This window comes from Protopterus annectens, chromosome 5.part0 (genome assembly GCF_019279795.1).
Source record: "Protopterus annectens isolate FY-2018-M chromosome 5.part0, PAN1.0, whole genome shotgun sequence".
NCBI classification, from domain to species: Eukaryota; Metazoa; Chordata; order Ceratodontiformes; family Protopteridae; genus Protopterus; species Protopterus annectens.
This window is the reverse complement of record NC_056735.1, coordinates 833,868,414-833,891,106: the sequence shown is the minus strand read 5'-3', so window position 1 is coordinate 833,891,106 and position 22,693 is coordinate 833,868,414. Positions and strand designations below refer to the sequence as shown.

The 22,693-nt window shown below is 36.9% G+C and overlaps 1 protein-coding gene across 1 annotated transcript; it reads left to right on the top strand.

Annotated features, from left to right (window-relative positions):
* The first annotated feature begins 570 nt into the window (after window positions 1–570).
* Window positions 571–22,425, top strand: LOC122802239 (olfactory receptor 52H1-like). The gene is made up of 3 exons (XM_044071896.1): window positions 571–755; window positions 6,468–6,601; window positions 21,593–22,425. Exons 1-3 carry the CDS (start codon window positions 571–573, stop codon window positions 22,423–22,425), a joined length of 1,152 nt encoding a protein of 383 aa, XP_043927831.1.
* The last annotated feature ends 268 nt before the right edge of the window (window positions 22,426–22,693 follow it).

Here is a 22,693-nt window from a genome sequence, read left to right as displayed (position 1 = left end):
TCAACTTGCAAACTGAGAAAATACCAAACTAATCTAAAATATGACCTAAAAACTTAAATAAATCATCTGAATTTATCAGATAAATTGTCAGCAAACAAAATCTATTTTTTATACCACATCACACCATACCATACAATAGCATCATCATCATTAACCCCCCCTCTTTTCCCATTTTCTACATGAGATTGGGGTGTTGTGTAAATTCTCACCATCTCTCTCAATTGATTGCCATTTTCCTATCTCCGTCAACAATCATGCCTAACTGTCACAGGTCACCTGTCACACAGTCCATCCATCTCTTTGCAGGATGCCTTCATCTCCCGTTCTTCTGCCTTCTTCTTGTCAGTCCCAAACGTTCTTTGCCAAATTGTCTTCTGGTTTCCTGTACATGTGCCTGAATCATAAGGATAGTCAAGCTATCAACATTGTGTGAACAACTGTCAAGCTACCTGTTACAAGAAAGTATCTTCTCAGAGTCATAAAAGGGGGAAAAACATCATGGGGAATCTGGAAGGGTTATGTGCCCAGACCGCACAATAACAGAGCTAATGTAACTTCTAGATTGGAATAATGGGTGATACAACTATATTTGCTTTGAATGTAAATGGGATGACTAACTCTATCAAGAAGGAGAAATTTACAGCTGTCCTAAAAAAAGTAAGGGGCAAATATAGCAGCATTGACAGAAACCCATTTAGGTCATCAAGAGTATACAAAGTTAGCGAGATGTGGCTATATTCTACAGCAAGATCTATGTATGAGGGATCCCAAATGAGGAGCACAGTAAGTTTAACATCTGGTTCTATTCTGTACAAAATCATAAGTAGGTTAAATGATAAAAATGGTCACAAAACACATAAAAAGTGGTATGTAAGTGCAAAGTGCTCATTATTAGGTCAAGTGGTCATCATAATTGCCATATATCCCTCCAAAGGCCCACTTCAGGTAGGTCAGAGTAATGCTGGTGGATTCTTTGAGATTTGCAGAGGGTGTGTGTTTCATTATAAGAGATTAGAATCAGATATTTGACTAAGAGAAATTCCAACAGTCATGGAAGAACATGACAGTATCTGTAGTGTCATCAAAAGGGATGTTAAATCCAGCTAGACTGGTTGATATCCAAAATGATGACAACTGTGAAGGGAATAGTGAGTTTTCATCCCATTCCAATAGATTAAAATCCTGTCCTGATATAGGCAGGGAATATATAGAACTGCCAAACATATTAATCAGGTGTAGAATATCGTTGGTTGAAGACAGAGTTGTATTGAATGGTGGGCATTAAAGAACTGATGCATTGGAGGTTTCCAGCCTTTAAAATAAACTGGGGCACTTTTGTTGATAAGATGAAATGGACTGTGCATCTTCGTCTCCTCCTCCTTTCAGCTTTTCCTGGTTAGTGGTCACCACAGTGGAACAACAGCCCACAGAAAGATTGGCAGTGGAGTTTTTTTATGGTGTTGAGTTGCCAGCCCAGTGCACAACCTTCCACAGAAGGCACACACACTCACACCCAGGGCCAATTTTGAGTGTCCAATCGACCTACAGCATGTCTTTGGGAGGAAACTGGAGCACTCGAAGGAAACGCATGTGAATGCAGTGAGGACATACAGACTGCACACAGAAGGCACCCCAGCCCAGAATCAAACCAGGGAACCTCTTGCACTGAGGGGGCAACATTAACCAGTGCACCACCACGGCTGCCCATGAAATGACCTGTGGATAACAAACTCAAATCTTTAGATAACGTGACAGTTTAGGCTTTTGAGAATTGTAAAAAGGAAATAGCTGCAGAAATTAAAAGACAGATATGCCACTATGGCAAGCAGGGAGCAGAAGGAGTTCTATTACAAGATAATACAAGTGTTGTAGTTGAAAGGCAAGGAGTTGAATGAAGCTGAGAAAAAAAACAGTTACTAGAGTTACAACAAAAGGTGCAGGAACTGGATGACAGAAGGATACTTATGAATTGTGATGTGATACAGGGCATATTGTTGTCAAATTCAGTGTTGATGCGTCAATCATTAGCATTAAGGCTAAGGCATGAAATAACTATATATGAAATAAGGGATTCCAGTACAGGAAGAAATGTTGGCCACCCCTCCCAAATATCAAGTATATTAGAAGATTTTTCTACATCTATTTACTGCTCTGACAGGCGAGACAGAAAGGTAGAAGTGCAGCAAGTTTTGGACCGACTGCAGCTAGAAAGACTGGCAGAACATGATGCAAATTCTCTCATGGAAAGAATATGAGATGAGGAAATAGAGACAGTGGTAAAGTAGCAAGACATCAGGAACTGATGGTTTACTGAATGAGGTGTAGAAACTGATGTCTAGCAAAATGGTCAAGATATGCAGCAAGTTATTTAATGTGCCATTCACTACAATACAAAACAGATACTGATGAATCTTATATATATATATATATATATATATATATATATATATATATATATATATATATATATATATATATATATATATATATATATATATATATATATATATCTATAGGGTTTGGGCATCACACTAGCTTCCTTTTACCCACCAACATACATTTTGAGCCTTGACTATACATTGTTTATATCTTCTATACTAGTGACTAGAATGAATAAAGTCATAGCAAATGTAATATCAGTGGACCAAACCTGCCAAGGGAAGAACTTCAGATAATTTGATTCACACTATGTTAATTTCATAGAATACCACTGAAGAGAACTGACCCGATGCATTTTTATGCTAATATGCAGAGAAGATATTCAACGGGGTCAAATGGTGTTTCCTGTTCAAGTTATGGAAGCCTTGGAATTTCCCTTAAATTTGGTTGAGTTGGTGGAAATTTATATTAGATCAAAAACCCAAGCTAATATTAGGTTAAGAGGGTTTTGCAACAACAACTGGCACCAGGCAAGGGTATCCTCTGTCATCCCTCCTCTTTTTGCTGTACATAGAAGCTTTGGCCCTTTGGATTACAATGTCCAACATACAGTGCTAGGCATTGGCTACTAAAATAAACATACTAATTACAATAACCTTGCCAATGGTTGATTTACATAAATTATGGAAGATGCTGGATAACTTCTGGCCCCTGTCTAAGGTTAACATAAAACACACGCTATAGTTATAAACCTCACAGAATCCAATCAATCACAACTGCCATGTATTTGAGAACATGATGAGATTAAGTATCTAAGGCTTTGGTTTGCTGAGAATTTAGTGGATTCTTTCTGGAGATAATGTGCTACAGTTTTGCAGAAAATTCAAGACAATTTCAATAAATAGATGTTATTACATTTAGACTTAGATCAAAGAATCCAGGTATTATATTTTTCTCAGGTGTTTTGGGTGCCTTTGGAGAAAAGAGACATTAAGAAAATAGACAGGTGTATGATTTTTATATGGCAAGTTAAGAGGGCTAGAGTGGCTTGGGACTTACAGGTTTAGTTGTAGCAGATCTCTATCTACAAGCAGTAGTATTAACTTAATATGAAATGTGTCAAAACATAAATTATAGGCTATGCTGGAAAGAAATGATATTAGAAAAGGTCCGAGGGTTGGGTAACAGAGATGTCCTAACACCAATACAGGGAAGGGATGAGGTAAGATTCGGCTGTCCAATATTATGACTACTAAGGGAAAAATGGGAAAAGCATTCACAGAGAGTAAGCTTAGGCAATGGAAGCAATATATTTTACCTATTGTGGATCAAAAGACTTTTGGCCACAGATGTTAGGGCAACATTGCATTCTACATTGGGAAATTACAAAAACATAATATGGCTTAGCAGAGAGAGGAAAAGGTTCCAGTATCAATGTCTTACATGGCAGATAACATTTACTAACTGTCTCAAGGAAAAAAGGGAAGACTGGCCTATATTAATAAAATGGATAAATAAAATATGACAGGAGTGTCTGGGGTCCAGACATATTATTACACAATAAGTACATTCACTGTCATTTCAGTATTATAAAAAGTGACAAAAAATAGCTATACTAGCAGAAGAAAACATAACTCAAAAATAGTATGATAGTTTGGTAAGGATGTCTAGCCAGAAGATTACAATATTTTTGTTGAAATGTCAGTATAGGTTATTTTGCATGCCAAGTATGCTGGCTCATGTTTTTCTGGGACTGCCACCACATGTTGGAGATGTCAAGGTAAAAGCCAGGAATCTTGGGAACATATATCTTGGGGCCATCAAAGATTTAACATAGTTCAAGTCTAAACATTTAGATACTATTGGAACAACAACAACAACTAGGGGAAAGGACATTTCTGAACAAGGCTTTATTTTTTTATAGAGGTGAGGAAAGAACTACCATGTTCTAAAACCATAGACAGTCATAGTTGGGTAATAACGCTATTAGCTAAGATATCTATAACTAAGAGATGGAAATCTCAAGATACCACTTTAACAATGGAACCAAAAACTCTGATTGAGTCACTTGTATCTTATAAAAAATGTGACAATATGCTAGCAAGTACTTCAGTAAGAATGATATTAATTGTATTACCTGTTTTGAATGTGCCTAGTTATACTAGGTAACTATTAAGTGATCTGGCTGTGAAGGTCAAAATTGGCTATATTTATTTGTAGTTGTGGGTTCTGTATTGGCTAGCTATACTAAGAGCTAGTTTAGAATTGCAATGGCAATTATTGCATAAAATGTAAACATAAATAAAAAGATTTATCACAAAAAATATGAAGTACATAAACTCATATTCTGATGCTGATAATGCAGTGTAGGAGGAAGAAGGAGGAAGCAGGGGCTACAATTTGAAGGTGTTGTCCTTCTGATGAGATGTATAGTGAGGGCCCATCTGTTTAAGTTATTGGTAATTAAGTTGGGTGTTAAGGATACCAATGTACTTTTTACTGTAGAGTTATATTTTGTATAGCACATCCGGCAACTCATCAAAACAAATATGTGTAAACTAACTGCAATGTTAGTTTTTCTTGAGGAAACACAACTATATTTGATGCCAGGAAGATCTGAAGATGGTGTGGTCCAGCTTCAATTTCTACACCTGGAACTTGCATTTTCATATTTTTTCAGCACTGATGATTTAGTGTAGCATGAAGGCAGTATTGCACTCCTGATGTACCATGTTAAGATATTAAGGAAAGTTCAGATCAATCTGAATTGCGGATAACTCCTCAGATGTTAGGATATAAAGGATCTCATTGCACCTACTGAAATGGTTATGAAACTTTTCCCAAAGTCTTGAGCAAATTAACCCCTTTTAATCTTAGACATCACCTGTACATTCCACTTTGAATAGGCCATGCATAATGAGATTAAATATGTAAAGAAGCAATTGACATTTATAATCACATAAAAAGAAAAGTAAAATCAAAAAGAATAACTCATCAGACAATTTTCTTTCATAAAGAAGCTAGAATACATAGATTCTTTCATTAACCCCCTCATTTTCTTTTTAATCAGTCTCCTACTGAGAAATGAACAGTATCTGTTTATTTATTTTGTAAATTAATTTCTGCACCATACATCACAATCTAAATTGTCAGTATAACTGCAAATCATATTATACCATAGATGCCATGTCGTTCCTAATCATTTAGCTTGCAATATATACTGAAACCACAAGCACAGAATGCAGCATGAATGGCATACATATGTTCAGAGATCCACTAGGAAATATTGTAAGCTGATGGAAGATCTCCACATGTTAGTTTTGGTATATCTACACCATTTTTTGGCTATCCTTTTCATTCAAGACAGCAAATAAAACTTATTTTTCTTCTTTTGTTATTGTAACACAATACATGCATAACGTATAAAAGCCTTCCACATTTAACAGTATACTATCATTGACTTCCACTGTGTATGCCTTTTTAGCATATTTAGTCATTATGTATGTACCATTACCATGAGAGTATGCACACATTATAAAAGTACATTTTTTTGTTGTGAGAGAGACAAAAACTTTTTTGCAATTCACTCTGAATCCCCCCTGCGATCAACTAAACTTTAAAAAGACATGCAGGTAGGTGCATGAGTATGTGTGTGCCTTCTCTGAAGGCTGGGCACTGGGCTGGCAACTAGACACTGTAAAATCTACTGCCAATCATAAGAGGACCAGTGATCTGCTGTTGCGACCCCTAACCGGGAAAAGTAGAAAGACTTTTTACTCTAGTAGTTACAAGAAAACAGACTTTGCATAGTGTTTGAAATTATACAAATGACCAAACTTGGTCAAACTCATTTTAGAGTACTTTATCAGCAAACCAGCTATATGTCCTGAAAAATGTTATAGTGCCTTCTGTATTTGCCAATTATAAAACTGCCATGAACTTTTATTAACATATCTTAACATTTCAGATATTAATCACTTTATACACAGTTCTGTATCAAGTTTAATTCTTGTAACAGTGAACATGAAGCCTCTCAAAAATGTTGTGCTATATTATTAAAAATCTTATAATTTGCTATTCTTTTTCAGATTATGTAATGTACAACATGAGTTAAAAAAGTCAGAACCATGTAGTATGCTTAATCTGAATTGTTTCCATTCTGGGAATATTGCAGAATTTGACTATAAATCTGCAATTTCTAAAGCAGAGAGGAATGTCAATGGTAACATAAATAATGCATTCAATGAACTTATTTCTCATATGCTGATATTTGTATGACTTAATAAAGTAGAGTAGTCAGGCAATTAGTATGAACATTAGTCATTAAGGATTTTAATAAAAAAAAATCAATCCAGCTTTAAATGTTTATTACTGTCATACATAAACTATTCCCAGAGGTACAGAATTGTATTTTTCTTAGGATTTTAATTGCACATTTTGTGACAAACTGGTGCTTGAACAATGGGAGAAGCAGCTAGCATAAATACCTGTATGATATGAAGGAAATATTTGTATGGTATGAATGATATGAAGGAACACAAAAATGTTTTACAACACAGGAAAAAAGACACATAAACAAAGAGATTAATAGAAGTGAAAGAAAGAAAGTGAAAGTTGAAGCAGCATGACATCTGCTGGAGGAGTTTGTAATGAATTTTGTCTGATTACTACGTACCGGGTATGTGTGGGAATGTACTGCATGAGCCTGGCACCCACAAAAAGAGCCTTCCAATTGATAGACAGACAAGTGATTCCCTATAATACCAACCCTGGAATATATTGTTCTACAGAGAAAATGTCTGTCAGTTAAGTTGTTCTGCACTGGTTTTATTATTAGTATATGTTATTTTTTTAATCTATATAGTTTTTGATAAAAAAAGAGTTCCTCTGCCTCATATTTGAAAGTTGCTGTAGGATATGTAACTGCCACTGAAGGAATTATTCTGCATACAAAATATAAATGCCATGAAGTTCTTGAACAGATAATTTACAAAGTCTGTTCACGCACAGACATTGACTCACACACTTTGTCATACAGAAACGAGCGGTTACAATCACACACACAGAAACCAGAAGCAAGTGCTTTCAAAGGGATCAATGTCCCAACTTCCTCAGACCAGGAAGTTGGGGCATTGATCCCTTCGAAAGCGCTTACAATAAACTTGGATTTTATTGCTCGCAGAGTGTATGGGTATTGACGCTACCTCTGAAACATGTTTGTTTCTTTTTGGTTTCTAAGTGGTTTTCAGTTTTTTGTAGTAAAATCACACACACACACACACACACACACACACACACACACACACACACACACATGCACACTTTCTCATACAGAAATGAATGGTTTAAGTTACACACACACACACACACACACACACACACACACACACACACACACACACACACACACACACACACACACACACACACACACACACACACACACACACACACACGCACACATACAATCGAACGGCCATAAGCGCACAGGTGCACACAAACTCAAGCATTTACCTTCTCTCTTACAAGAACCACTAACGTAAATTCCATGTGAGATTGTAGAATGTATTTAAATCCGCATTGGTGTGCATGCGTGGAAGCAATGAATGTATGGTCCTCCTTAAAGGAAAAAAAGCTTTCATTGCAGAGTGAAGAGATTTTTTTTTTTTTTTTTTTTTTTTTTAATTATTGAAGCCTCCTGGCCAACCTACACCTGTAAAAGTGGGAGCCCCCCCCCAATAGTTACAACACCCTTAGCCACATTTAAAGGAACTTACCAGGATATGAGGATCAGGTCACCTGATTGTCACCAAAAACTGCATTTCTGTGACTCACAAAAGAAATAAAAAAAATAAATAAGACCTATATAATGAAATGTAGCAGTAAAGCAGTAAACAAGGAATGGTCTCAGCTATATACAGTTTTGGCAGTGCATTTTTATATTTCCAATTTCAAAAGAAAATTAAAAGATTTTTCTTTTTCTGATGCCAGGTTGTGTGGGTTAACAAATAGGGGGAGGCGTGCGCCCATGCGCCAAGGCCTAAATCCGCCACTGCCATGTTATAACTGCAAACAATGCAGGTTCATTGATTCATCAAAAAACATATTTTTCCACACATTAATAAAATGGTGGTCAGTAAAGGCAGAAACTGCAAAAGTATGGGGGTAGTAGATTTGGCTACGTGCTCCACCTGTCATAATTTTTATGTGGTTAAACAGCTAGAGCCCTTTATAAAAGGATTTATGAACACCGTTTGGCTATTAGAAATAAAGACGCTAACAATGCTTTAGCCAAATATGCTCTGGAGTGCTCTAACTTCAAGAAATTTGTATTTTTTTGTGTTGGATGAAATAGATTTGACTCCATTTGTTACAGAATACAACAATGTCCTGGAAAACAAGTAGCACAGATGGCAGGTTTTCCTTAGAGCAGATCATATTCCTGGTCTAAATGAGACCTTAAATGTTAAATGTCTTTTAAATAATAGACTATACAGTTAAACAGTTTATTTGACAAACATTTTTATAGTGGGCACACATTTGTATGTGCTATATGCTTTTAGTACATATGTCAAGTGTTATATTTCACATTTTACATTTTTGCCTTTAAGAAAATGGTATGTAATAATTAATGATTAGATGAATGCACAATTGATTGGTTTGTTTATTAATCAAATTTTGTATTTAAACCTGACTAATTGATTTACTGGTCATTTCTGAAGAAGTTCATTGTGATTAAAATGAAAGAAAGTGCTTAACCTTTTCTCTGTGTGGACAGTCATCATTTTGTCTTTTTTTCACATTTTTTTCTGATATGTATTCCCCATATTTGTTGTCTTAACATATTATTCCATATTATACATTCATTGCTCATGTTATTATCACATTACAGGTTATAAAAGGTGTGGAATATAGTATTGTGATTTGCCATTGTGTAGATCAGGAACAGTTGTCATTGTAATAGTGGTGTATACACTGTTGTAGTCACTGTGTAAGGGTAATGTTTCAGACATGTCCCTACTGTAGGCCATTTGTCCCACCATGATGTTCATCTCTGTCCACACAGCTTGTACTGACAGGTTGTTAGGTATACTGCAGGACTGTTACATACCCTTCAGATATGCCGCCATGGTGACTACTGTGATGCAGTGCAGTGCAGTTAAAAGCAACACTAACTGAACATGCACAGCATGCATTATGGGTAGATTTGTTAAATGTGTGCATGACAAATACCATGGCCATTACATGGCCAGTGTATTGGCAAACCTAAGCAGAACAACTCCATACTCACCAGCTACAGGCTGCTGCCTCAGTTGTATACCAGAGGGACCTACATAGCTGTGAGAGAGATTTGATGTCATTAGCCACACATGTGGCATTGGTACAAGGTGGGAGCAGCATTTCAGTACATCAACAGTACAAACACACAATACTAGAGATTATGCACATCTGTTCATTACTACACTGCAGCAACAGACTATGTTATCTGACATATGCATGAAGATACTTTACAGATGAAGATGGATAAGCAACAGTGGTCTACTAATTTGCCCTGGGGCCTTACCTGCAGACTCCTCATCCATTGTGTCGGTGGCACCCACCTCCACAATGCTATCTTCAGGTTCCTGGCTTGGCTGGTGGGCGGCTGCCCCAAGGCTTGTGAGGATCTCCTCAGCATGTGTCAGTAGGGGCTGGATGGCATGACCCCCACCGGTGGCTAGCTGGTCCCTCCTAACAGCAGCAGCATGCTGATGGGGGTGGCGGATGAAATCAGTGCAACGATGTTGCACCTGCTCTTAACTGCGGTTATGCAGGCCAACTTCATTTACCTTGTGGATGAACTCATTCCACAAGGCAGTCCTCTCCGGCAGATCATGGACCCTGCATCCAAATAGGGTTCTGTGATGTAGTACAATGACGTTTATGATGACATAATTTTCCTGCTGTGTATATGCAGAAAGCCGTTCATGGGACATTGTACCTGGAAGACATAAACAGGAAAAAATGTCAGAGGACCTCATACTGCAAAGATATAATAGTTGTTAATTGACTTCTCTCTCTACCCCCACCATATCTGCAACAATAATCTAAACACAGAAATCAATGGGTATGTTTATACCAAATCTACTGTTGAGACATATATCCTATTGTTCAGCAAATACTGACATGTGTTTCTATTCATATTCCATGTTGAAACACTATCATTGGTGGCCTGTTGCTATCAATGTAACCTGCATGCCATTGTAATCGCCACTGTGGTTCCATATATGCATGTGTTCTGTTTGCTATGCAACTGTTCCAAATCTGGTGTTTTGGGTTAAAGGGAATATCTATGCATAATGTTATAACTAATCCTGGATTGTGTTGACTATTACTAACCCACATATGTTCTAAAACTGCAACAAAATAGCATGTTTGGTGAGGCCATTCCCAGTGGACCCACCTCTCACACCTCATCTGGCCATGGCACTGAGGCCCCAGCATGTCTGGGACCCACCCTGGGATTTCCTCATACACTGGTCCCGCACTACCTTCAGGTGGAACCACCTCAGGGGATGGGGCTCATCCCCCCCGGGAGTGGGCACAGACAGGATCCTGTCACTTGAAGTCAGGTCCAGGGTTGGGTGTGTAGGGAGCTTTGCAGAGGATTGGGAGATCTGCTTTGCCAGCTTGAGCACCTCATGGCTCAATTAGAGGGTCTGATTGCCCCTCCTGCTCAGCCCCCAGCACAGCCACCTTCAAGGCCATGAAGATGCAGTGGTGACTGACCATGGGAGGGGAGCCTCATTCCCACTGTTTCCATTTGGGGGCTCATGGGCTTCTGATTTCCAAATACTCCTTCCCATTCAAGATGTTTACCCCCCCACATGTGTCATATACCATCACTGTATGCTGTCTTGTCTGTCTTTAGAACCAACCTACCTCCCCAAATATACCTACTATCCTGCACCAACATCCCACTCCCACCTTAGAAAAGGGCACTCTGTTCCCAAAAAGAATGTCACACCATACATAACTGTCCATTTTGCACCCGCTTACAACTGCTTAAAAGTGCCTTAATCACTCTGTATCCAACAGCCCTTGTTCTGCCCTGCAAAAAACTTATCAGCCCTTGCAAGTGTCTAACTCAAGACCCTGCACACCATAGCCACAGCAATGTACCACTAAGCCATCTATTCATGTTTTTCATGTGTTTCTATTCATGTTCCATGTTGAAACACTATCACTGGTTGCCTACTGCTCTCAATGTAACCTGCATGCCACTGTAATGGCCAATGTGGTTCCACATGTATTCTGTTTGCTATGCAAATGTTCCAAATCTGGTGTTTTGGGTTAAGGGGAATATCTATGCATGCCTTAATCACTCTGTATCCAACAGCCCTTGTTTTGCCCAGCAAAAAACTTATCAGCCTTAACTTGCATGCCATTGTAATGGCCACTGTGGTTCCATATATGCATGTGTTCTGTTGTGTGATGTTTTCTCAAACATATCATGCAGGACAGTCATCATTCAACAGCAGTGATAATGTGTTTTATATAAATATATATATATATATATATATATATATATATATATATATATATATGTGTGTGTGTGTGTGTGTGTGTGTGTGTGTGTGTGTGTGTGTGTGTGTGAGTGTGTATATATAAATCTTTCAATATCATCTATTGCATTATTACAGACCACGTACTGCATTCAATTACATACTGATATGTTTCACATACCTGTTTTATTATTGTGCTCTCTTCTGTGTACCAGTTGGCTATCTCCCTTGTTTGGTTTGGTTTTGTTTTGTATTATTTTTGCTTTTTAGTATTATGTTTGTTTTTGCTTTTTTTCCCCTCTCTCTATCACTCTCTCTCTCTCTCTCTAGCCACTACAGGGATCAACCTGGGCTGCAGCATGGCTTTTGTAGGTGATGGTCATTATCAGGTGATGGCCTCAGCACCAATTGGTGTTTGCCACTTGCTGATTGCATGCAGCCAGCTGTGTAGTTCTTCCAGTAGCCAATATCATAGCAACCCACTACTATAAATGACTACATCATGTGGGCGTTGTTCCTTTTCCTTTCTTGTATGGATGACATCCTTCCTGTGCATTGGCAGTGGTGTTACGTACAGCAGGTAGCAATACCTCTTACAACAGGAATTGTGTACACAGGCCAACTACATGTTTGTATAAGGTTCCAGTCCAAGGGACAGTGTGTGAGTATTGCTGTTATGTGCATTGAATACTGCTAGTATTACAGGATTTCTGTGTACATGCTAGTTTTGCATGAAATGCAGTCTGTCTGCAAAGCTCTCAAATGTGGGCCTATCCACATGATGGCTAGATGATTGGCTGCTATGTTTTGTCTGTTCCCCACACAGATCTTGTCCCTGACATATTAGTGGCATTCTATCAGTACATGGCAACAGCCATTTGTGTTTCTGACTTCATATTCCTTAGTAAGGGTATGTTGCAACCAATCCTGCAACACCAGCAACTTTCACAGTGTATAACAGCAGTATTTCAAATATGACCCTGTGTTTCAGCCTCTGTCCTTCACCCATATACCAGGCTTTGTCCAGATGTCATGCAGTAAGAGGTTGATAGGAAATGTCCTATCATCATTTAGTGCTGACATTCCTGCTATCATTCCAGTGATGTGGACTCCCACACAAATTGTGGGTAGGGTCCATATGTATGAGGACTACAGCTGGACAAAACATGTGTGACTTTGTAGAGTCTGGAGGTCAGTGTATGGAGAACACTGTTATTTGTCCTTGTAAGACATTTTATGGGGGAGGGCTATTAATTGTTTTTAACCTATGCTGTTGTAACATGTGAGGGATATCAGTAATAAGAAACATTAAGGTATATGGATGTACATTTTCATACGTTTCACCATGGGAACAGTGGTGGTCTAGAGCCTACTGTCTTACACACAGTTCTGTTTGTCAGTGTGATAGTGACATTTTAAGATAAGTGTTGTTATGTAACAGATACATTTACATTGTGACAGCTAATATTTCCCCCCCAGGGGTTGAATACAGAGTTTAATTGGAGACTGTTGGACTACATTTTAAATGTTGAGTGATTCTTTTCTTCAAGACAAGTGTGTTTTTACTGCTGTACTACTTGGAGGCTTTAGCCTAGACAGCAAAGTATGTTATGTTTTGCAGATTACTGTATCTTATGTTTTGTTTGAGAGTTGCATTAAACAGTTATTATGTATTTCAAACACCTAACTACTATAAGAAATGGCAAAAACAACTGAAACAGTACACAAATAAACATTTCTATGTATACAAACGTGTGTGTGATGTCCTGTCCTTTGCATTGTGTGTGGGTATATGTTTCATACAATAATTTCATTTGTAGGAAAGAACCAGGCACTGGCCTTTTGAAAAGGTGGCAACTGTAGGAGTAATGGCTGTTTGATATACTGTGCACCCTCTATATATACTCGTTTTATATATATATATATATATATATATATATATATATATATATATATATATATATATATATATATGTGTGTATGTGTGTGTAAATATATATATATATATATATATATATATATATATATATATATGTGTGTGTGTGTGTGTGTGTGTGTGTGTGTGTATAATTGGAATGTTTAGTGCTTCCACATTGTACATTCCCTATGGTAGACTGAGTCTTCTGCATGATATGTTAAAGAAATCATGCCAACATCTTGCAGCTGAGATGTCTTACTTATAACTTTTTGTGGCTATGTTGTGCAGGGTTCTGGGTTCAAGACATGCAAGTGCTGGTTACTGTGTTACAAGGCAGATCAGTTCAGCTGTGGAGGAAGGGAGAATGGCAATAATTACAAGAGATCCATATATTGGGTCCCTTCAACCCCCAATAACAGTGCCTTTGGTCAGATGTTTTGCAGTGAGAGGTTGAGAGTGTAGATCCAACATGTGAATGCAATATATATATATATATATATATATATATATATATATATATAGAGAGAGAGAGAGAGAGAAGCATATAAATATATAAATATATATATATATATATATATATATATATATATATATCTATCTATATATATATATATATATATACATATATAAAGAGAGAGAGAGACATGTATGTCTACACACACACACACACACACACACATATATATATATATATATATATATATATATATATATATATATATATATATTCATACATACATACATCTACATATATAAATACATTTCCCATTACACTGCTGAATGACTGTGATGCATGATATGTTTAAGAAAACATCTCACTTACAGACAGCTCAAATGACTTAGTGGTAAATTGCTGTGGCTATGATGTGTAGGGTCCTCTGTTTGACACTTACAAGGGCTGATTATTTTGTTGATGGGCAGAACAAGGGCTGTTGGATACAGGGTGAATATGGCACTTTTAAGCAGTTGTAAGTGAGTTTCCGTAGGTTTGAGCATCATTAAACAATGCTAACTTCTGGTTAAGTAAGCTTACAGACAGCCTGAAAGTGCTTAATCTGTGTAGGCACTGCTTAGCACTGCGCAAACAGGCTTAAACCCACATACTACTGCTTAAAAGTGCTTACTCCTGCTTACTCCTGCACTCATTTCTTTAAAAGAAAAGAAAAAAAGGGGTGATTGGAAAGTGGTGGAAAAGGGGGCATGCAGAGGGAAAGACAATAGGGATGTGCAGGATGTGTGTAGGGAAAAAACATAGCTGTCCATTTCTTCTACAGCAATAGCTTGCAGATATACTGACTTTGGAGTTATATTAGACCAGATTACATGTGTCTAGTGGACACGTGTGCAAAATGGACAGCTATGTATAGGTTCATAGGTTCATAGTTTAGTACTAAGCTAACTGCCCTTGTGAGCCATTTTAAGCCTAGCCAATTATCCCTTGTGAGACTCAAACCCTGCACCTTGTGTTTGTAAAGCAAACACCTTAGCCAGTAAGCCACCCTCCCAACCCGTGGGCAGACACCACTGTACCTTCATGGCCCTGAAGGTGGCTGTGTTGGGGGCTGAGCAGCAGGGGTAGGCTGACCCTCTAAATGCACCACAAGGCCCTCAAGCTCGCATAGTAGATATCCAAACTCCCTTTGGAGCTCACTATGCACCAATCCCAGGACCTCACTTCAGGTGAAAAGATCCTGTCTGTGCCCGGTTCCAGGGGGTATGAGCCCCATCCCCTGAGGTGGTTCTACCCAAAGGTGGTGCTGGACCAGCAGATGAGGAGCTCCCGGGGTGGGTCCCAGACATGCTGAGGCCCAGTGCCATGGCCAGATGAGGTGGGAGAGGTGGGTCCGCTTGGACCGGCCTTCCCAAATGTGCTATGTTGTTGCAGTTTTAAAACATATGTGGGTTAGTAATAGTCAACACAATCCAGGATTAGTTATAACAGCATGCATAGATATTTCCATTAGCCCAAAACACCAGATTTGGAACAGTTGCATAGCAAACAGAACACATGCATATATGGAACCACAGTAGAACATTAATAGAAAAACATTTTAATATATATTGAACAGTAGAACATATGTCCCAACAGTAGATTTGGTGTTAACATAACCATTGATTTATGTGTTTAGATTATTGTTGTAGATATGGTGGAGGCAGAGAGAGATGTCAGTTAACAACTTATATATCCTTGTAGTACTCACAACGTTGATGATCATTGCCCTAATCATTACTGTACAGGTATTATTACAATACCTTATGGCCTTGGTTTGGGCAGTGGCATGTTTGTACACAAAGTATACTTCAACTGTCTTATAGCTAAATTTTACATCTCTTACCTGGTAGACCTGTGGACAGAATGTTAACACTACCTGACTGTTTCTACACATATTCCCAGATTCTGAGTTAATATTATACATGTACGTCTCACTCTCTTAATGCACACACTCTGGACAAAGTTTGACAACATGGGGGTACAAATAGTGACATATTTTGAATATTGCTCGGTGTTCTCTGTCTAAGTCTCTCTTGGTTGTGCAATCTGACCTTGTAATTACAACAGTCTTATACAGACATTCCTAGACATATTTTTATGTAGCACAGTGTGAGAAACAGTGGTTGACACAACAGTACCATTCTGATATCAGATGTTACTGAATGCTACATGTCAGGCCATACAATACCTAAGTAAACAATATCAGTCCAGGATTTAAATCTTTATTGGCAGGCAGTTACAATTTTCATATCTGAGAGATCTGTGGGGGGCATGTTTGTTAACACTACCTGACTGTTTCTACACATATTCCCAGATTCCTAATTAATATTATGCACATACCTCTCAATCTCTTAATGCACACACTCTGGACAAAGCTTGACAACATGGTGGTACAAATTGGGACACATTTTGAATATTGCTCTCATCAACTTGGAGAGTTGCTAGAGTGGCAGGATTTGTTTTAATATACATTTTCTGAAGGTTTTGGGGTCTGAAAATCAAATGTATGTCATTATTAGTGACTACAATTCTGAGATCATCCCACTGATTTGCCAGGGGGACAGAGGAACAGCCAGAAAATATGAGCTAATTATCTGGACATTCTGAAAAAATCAGTATAGTTCAGAGGTATGATTATGCATACCACTTACTACCACTCCCAGGATTCAAACCATGGCTGTGTTTGCTAAAAATACAACAATTTAAGCTTCATCAGAGTGTGGTATTTTGATATTGTTTATCTCTTCAGTGTTTAAGTCTCTCTTGATTGTACTATCTGATCTTGTACTTACCACAGTCTTATACAGACATTCCTAGACATTTTTTTATGTAGCACAGTGTGGGTAACAGTGGTTTACACAACATTACTATTCAGAGAATGCAACAATAAATGCCCTGTAATACCAGAGTAAACACAACCAGTCCAGGACTTAGAGCTTTATTGCCAGGCAGTTACAGTTTTATTTAAATATGACCTATATTGGACTATTACTGTCATATTGTCTGGTTTATTTAGTACAACACCATACACAGTTTTTATACGGCCAGGTGACTTTCTAATACTTTATATTTATTTGATACTGCAAAAAAGTGTCTTATACCTCCTGAGGACTCAGCAACCACAAGTAAGAAAATGATGATAGTAAATAAGTTGTTGAGTCTTCCACGAAACAAACCGGACTCTTGGCTGGATTACAAATTCTTTATTTCACCATAACATAAAAGGAGATAGGAGATAAGCGCTTTTGTGTGCTGCCTGCACGCTTCCTCAGATCTATTGAACTAAATTATTCCAACCCTTATATACAAAAAATACTTCATTTAATTGATCCAATTAAACAATAAAGCTCCTAGATGCTTAACATTCATTGTAGCTCATTTAAAGTGACAAGCAAAAAAGCAGCTAAACTTCTGAGTGTTATGAGAGCATTTAAAACATGTAGATGTATATACAAAACTTCAAGTTAGTATTACACATTCAAAAACATAAAACTATGACCATGTGTTTTGTTCTAACTACTGAAAAAATCATACTCCATATATACTAATATTATAAATTCATATTTCAGAACCTTCTTTAAAACGCAAATAATCAGAAGAAACATCAAAGTCACAGATACTAATACTGCACACATTTTCATACATACCATCATAAAGGATTTTTAAAAAATTATTCCTAAATAGCAAACCTAAGTACAATATTGCTACGTTAAAATAAACATTCTATGTTTAATGTTCATAATAGTGCCTAAAAGACACTATATGAGATCCTATTTTTAAAATGTTACATTATTCTAAATCAATGAATGTATAAAAATGGAAATAACTTAGCCCATAACATAACAAATGTTAGTTATGTTAAGCAAAAACTATTCTTTATATTTAAGGACCACTTATGATACATATTAGACTAATGCTGTTATTAATAAATTAATTGATGCTATTGATTTGAAAACATCATGAACTAAATAAATTGATAAAAAACATATATACCCTAATTAAATAAAGTGACAAATAAATACAAAAATGAGTAATAAATCTAAATAAGTAACTAATATACTCATTCTAACCATAGTAAACACATTATAAAAACCATAGCATCAACTAGATGATGCAGTATAAAATTATATAAAAGTATACAAACTCTATCATCCTTCCTATTTATTTGTCACTTTATTTAATTAGGGTATATATATTTTTTATCAATTTATTTAGTTCATGATGTTTTCATATCAATAGCATCAATGAATTTATTAATAACAACATTAGTCTAATATGTATCATAAGTGGTCCTTAAATATAAAGAATAGTTTTTGCTTAACATAACTAACATTTGTTATGTTATGGGCTAAATTATTTCCATGTTTATACATTCATTGATTTAGAATAATGTAACATTTTAAAAATAGGATCTCATATAGTGTCTTTTAGGCACTATTATGAACATTAAACATAGAATGTTTATTTTAATGTAGCAATAATGTACTTAGGTTTGCTATTTAGGAATAATTTTTTTAAAATCCTTTATGATGGTATGTATGAAAATGTGTGCAGTATTAGTATCTGTGACTTTGATGTTTCTTCTGATTATTTGCGTTTTAAAGAAGGTTCTGAAATATGAATTTATAATATTAGTATATATGGAGTATGATTTTTTCAGTTGTTAGAACAAAACACATGGTCATAGTTTTATGTTTTTGAATGTGTAATACAAACTTGAAGTTTTGTATATACATCTACATGTTTTAAAAGATCTCATAACACTCAGAAGTTTAGCTGCTTTTTTGCTTGTCACTTTAAATGAGCTACAATGAATGTTAAGCATCTAAGAGCTTTATTGTTTAATTGGATCAATTAAATGAAGTATTTTTTTTATATAAGGGTTGGAATAATTTAGTTCAATAGATCTGAGGAAGCGTGCAGGCGGCACGCGAAAGCGCTTATCTCCTATCTCCTTTTATGTTATGGTGAAATAAAGAATTTGTAATCCAGCCAAGAGTCTGGTTTGTTTCGTGGAAGACTCAACAACTTATTTATATTTATTTGGTATGACTACTACAAGCAGGATTGTTACTAGCCAGCCTCGCAACACAGCCTTAGAAAACTAATAGCATGGGTTTCCTGGTTTACAGCCTGCTCAGCTGCAGCAGTAAGGGAATTAGAGAAATATTTAAGCATACCTATCCATCATATACAGAGGCTGGACATTAGTAAACAGCTATTGGTATGAGTACTTACACACTGCTGGGACATCACCCCTCTGCCTTACTTTTTGGACCCACTCATCCAAGAGCTCAAGTCTGCATAGTGGTGCCAGACCTGCTCCCCAGTCCGAGGGATACCAGTGGCACTGGTGAGATCATGGGCGAGATGGTCCCAGGCTTCCACTTTATATAGGGAGCTTTGGTACTAGCCCTGCAGCAGTCTCTCATCATTATTTTTTACCAAGAGTCCTACCATGACCTTGGACTCCTGTATCCCCCAGTGCTGCACATGGAAACACATGCCCTCACCAACTCCTGCTATACTGCCTACAGTGGGAAGCTGCAACCAGTTATGAAATATAGTCCTGCCTGTGAGGTTTAAATACAGCTGATTTCCTGCCCTTTCCTGTGATTGGACAGTTTTGAGTATGCTGAGCTAAGCTAAGCTACGGGCCAACCTGCTAAGGTTGGCAGTGCTTAAAGGGGCAGGTTCAGCACTGCTTACCAATAGGCAAATCCAGTTAGCTGGGATACTCATTGCTTAGCAGTCATATTTACACAGTGCTTACACCTGATAAGCAGAGATGTGCAATGCTTAGCATTGCTTCTTTTTCATTTTATAAACTATCTGCTGTATAGCATTGATTCATCATTCATTACATATTATAAATGTGTTTACTGCCCTGACATCCCCCAATGTGCTTTCATTACATTTATTCATGTGTGACTATACCTGTATGGGGTACTTGTGTTTATATTGGAGTTTCACAGCTTTATTAAACTGATACCTCACATCTGGACCTAATACAGTACTCTGGTTAACAAATATATGTTATTTAGTAGCTAATTATAAAAATAAATGTTTATGTACTGTTTTCACATGTAAAATGCACATTGGTTATAGTGGGGATCAAACCAGGAATGACTGTTTGGAAAGTGTACATTCTAACCACTACACTATTGAAATACTGCTTATGCTGTATGTCTCTTGCTATTTAACTTCTTGTGCTCTTTAAGTTGGACTAAGTGTAGCTAGGCAACGGGCACACCTACGTAGCTATGCTTAAATATTATCGCATTTATAAAAAAAATAAATATTTGTTGTGTTATTTTATTTGTACCCTCCAAAATATCCCTGCTAATGCTGAACTTGTTATTCTATCAAGTTTCTGCTTTGTGGGATGATTGTCCATTTTGGCTTTGTCCACATTCCTTATTTTGATGGGTTGGGAGGTGTGCGCTATGTGCTTTATGCTACATGTGTCATTCTGACAACATTTGTCGTGATATGGATGATTGTCCTTTATGGCTTTGACCAGATTTATTATCCAGATGGGTTGGGGTGTTATGAGCATTCTCGCTCATTTTAAATTGCAAAAAGGCAATTCTGGAGTGCAGGGGGCATAGATATTGTGAGAGCAGAGTCTCTCACACACACACACACACACACACACACACACACACACACACACACACACACTAACACACTCTGCTCTCATACATGGAGTAGTGTCCATCTTAAAGCATGGCAGCGCACCTTCATACATATGCATGGAGTGCTGCCATGCTAAATAGGAACGGTCCCTGCCGTGCAGGGATAACTTATTCCTGCATGGCTGCTTGCTGAATCCCAGGGATTATGTATACAATCCTCTGTATTCAATCTTCTGTTTCATCATTTTTTATTTGTATTTAATTGTTCTTTTATTTCTTTCCTATTTTTTATTGTGCAATGCCACAATAGTCATGGCAGAAAAGGGTCAATGAATCATTCTTTCTCCAGGCAATACATAAAAAAATAATGTCTGAATTTAGAAATCATTTAATGAGATGTCTGCATTTATATCAGTTTATTGCATGTTGCATTTAGACATTTTCTATTCAATTGCAGGTCTTCAACTATTCTGGCCCATTTAACTTCAAGTTCTCTGTTCATCTATGCCAGACACAAACTTCAGCAAAACTCAGAATGTGGAGTTTCTATTGATGGGTTTTCCTGGAATTCCTGATTTACAGTGTTGGTTTTCTATACCTTTTTTCATTATGTTTACAGTGGGTTTATTTGGGAACCTAATAGTTTTATTAATCACAATAATTGAAAGAAGCCTCCATGAACCAATGTATTATTTTATTTCACTTTTGACATTGGCAGATTTTGTAGGTGTTTTTGTTCTTTTTCCCCAGCTGCTAAAAATACTGTGGTTTGGTCCACAATCTGTAGAGTTTGATATTTGCTTCATACAAATGTTTTTTATTTCATTTACAGGAGTAATGGAATCAGCAGTGTTAGTTCTAATGGCTTATGATCGTTATGTTGCTGTATGCAAGCCTCTAAGATATTCATCAATAGTAACAAACACCTTTATAATAAAGTCAATATTATTCTTTACTTTAAGAAGTGTATTTATAGTATTGCCTATGCCTGTACTTGCCAGGATGCAGCTATACTGCAATGCAAAGGCTATTTACAGTGTTTACTGTGAGTATATTGGTGTGATCAGTGTAGCATGCTCCAAGACAGTCATAAGTGATAATTATCTCTACATTATCTTTCTTCTGATAGGAGTGCCCGATGCAGCACTGATTGGAATTTCATATTGTATGATTGTTAGAGCAGCACTAAAATTGGGAACAAGAGAAGCTTATCAGAAGGTGTTTAGCACCTGCAGCTCTCATATTTTTGTGATTGTCTTATATTATCTGTCATCAGGGCTTTCACTACTGGTATCTGTTTTTGAAAAAAATATTCCTGCATACATAAGAATCATATTCACAGTTTTGTGCTTTACTATAACACCAACATTAAACCCCATGATATATGGTATAAAAACTAAAATGATAAGGCAAGCCATACTAAAGCATTTAGGAAAAGCTAGACTTATTTAACAGGAAGTAGCCATCTGTTATTTATTTGATGCACTTTTTGTTCAGTTTTATGCATAACATTGGATGCTCTTTCAGCATTTTACAACATTTATCAGTGCTTTGCTATACTTTATTTGGAGGACACCTACAGTATGTTATGGGGTAACCCAAAGACTTCAAATGAGTTTTGAAACTCTATACTTAATTTTACTAGTGACATACATAATTCCACGATAATGTACCAAACAACATCATTTCTGAGCCCCAACTCATTAAAATATTACTGAAT

Excerpts from the sequence above, each read along its gene's own strand:
- LOC122802239 (XM_044071896.1), top strand. The coding sequence starts at position 571 with ATGGGTGATACAACTATATTTGCTTTGAATGTAAATGGGATGACTAAC. Across the intron at positions 756-6,467 it reads TATTCTACAGCAAGATCTAT|ATTATGTAATGTACAACATG; the intron begins GTATGAGGGATC and ends ATTCTTTTTCAG. Across the intron at positions 6,602-21,592 it reads AGCAGAGAGGAATGTCAATG|TGGGTTTATTTGGGAACCTA; the intron begins GTAACATAAATA and ends TTATGTTTACAG.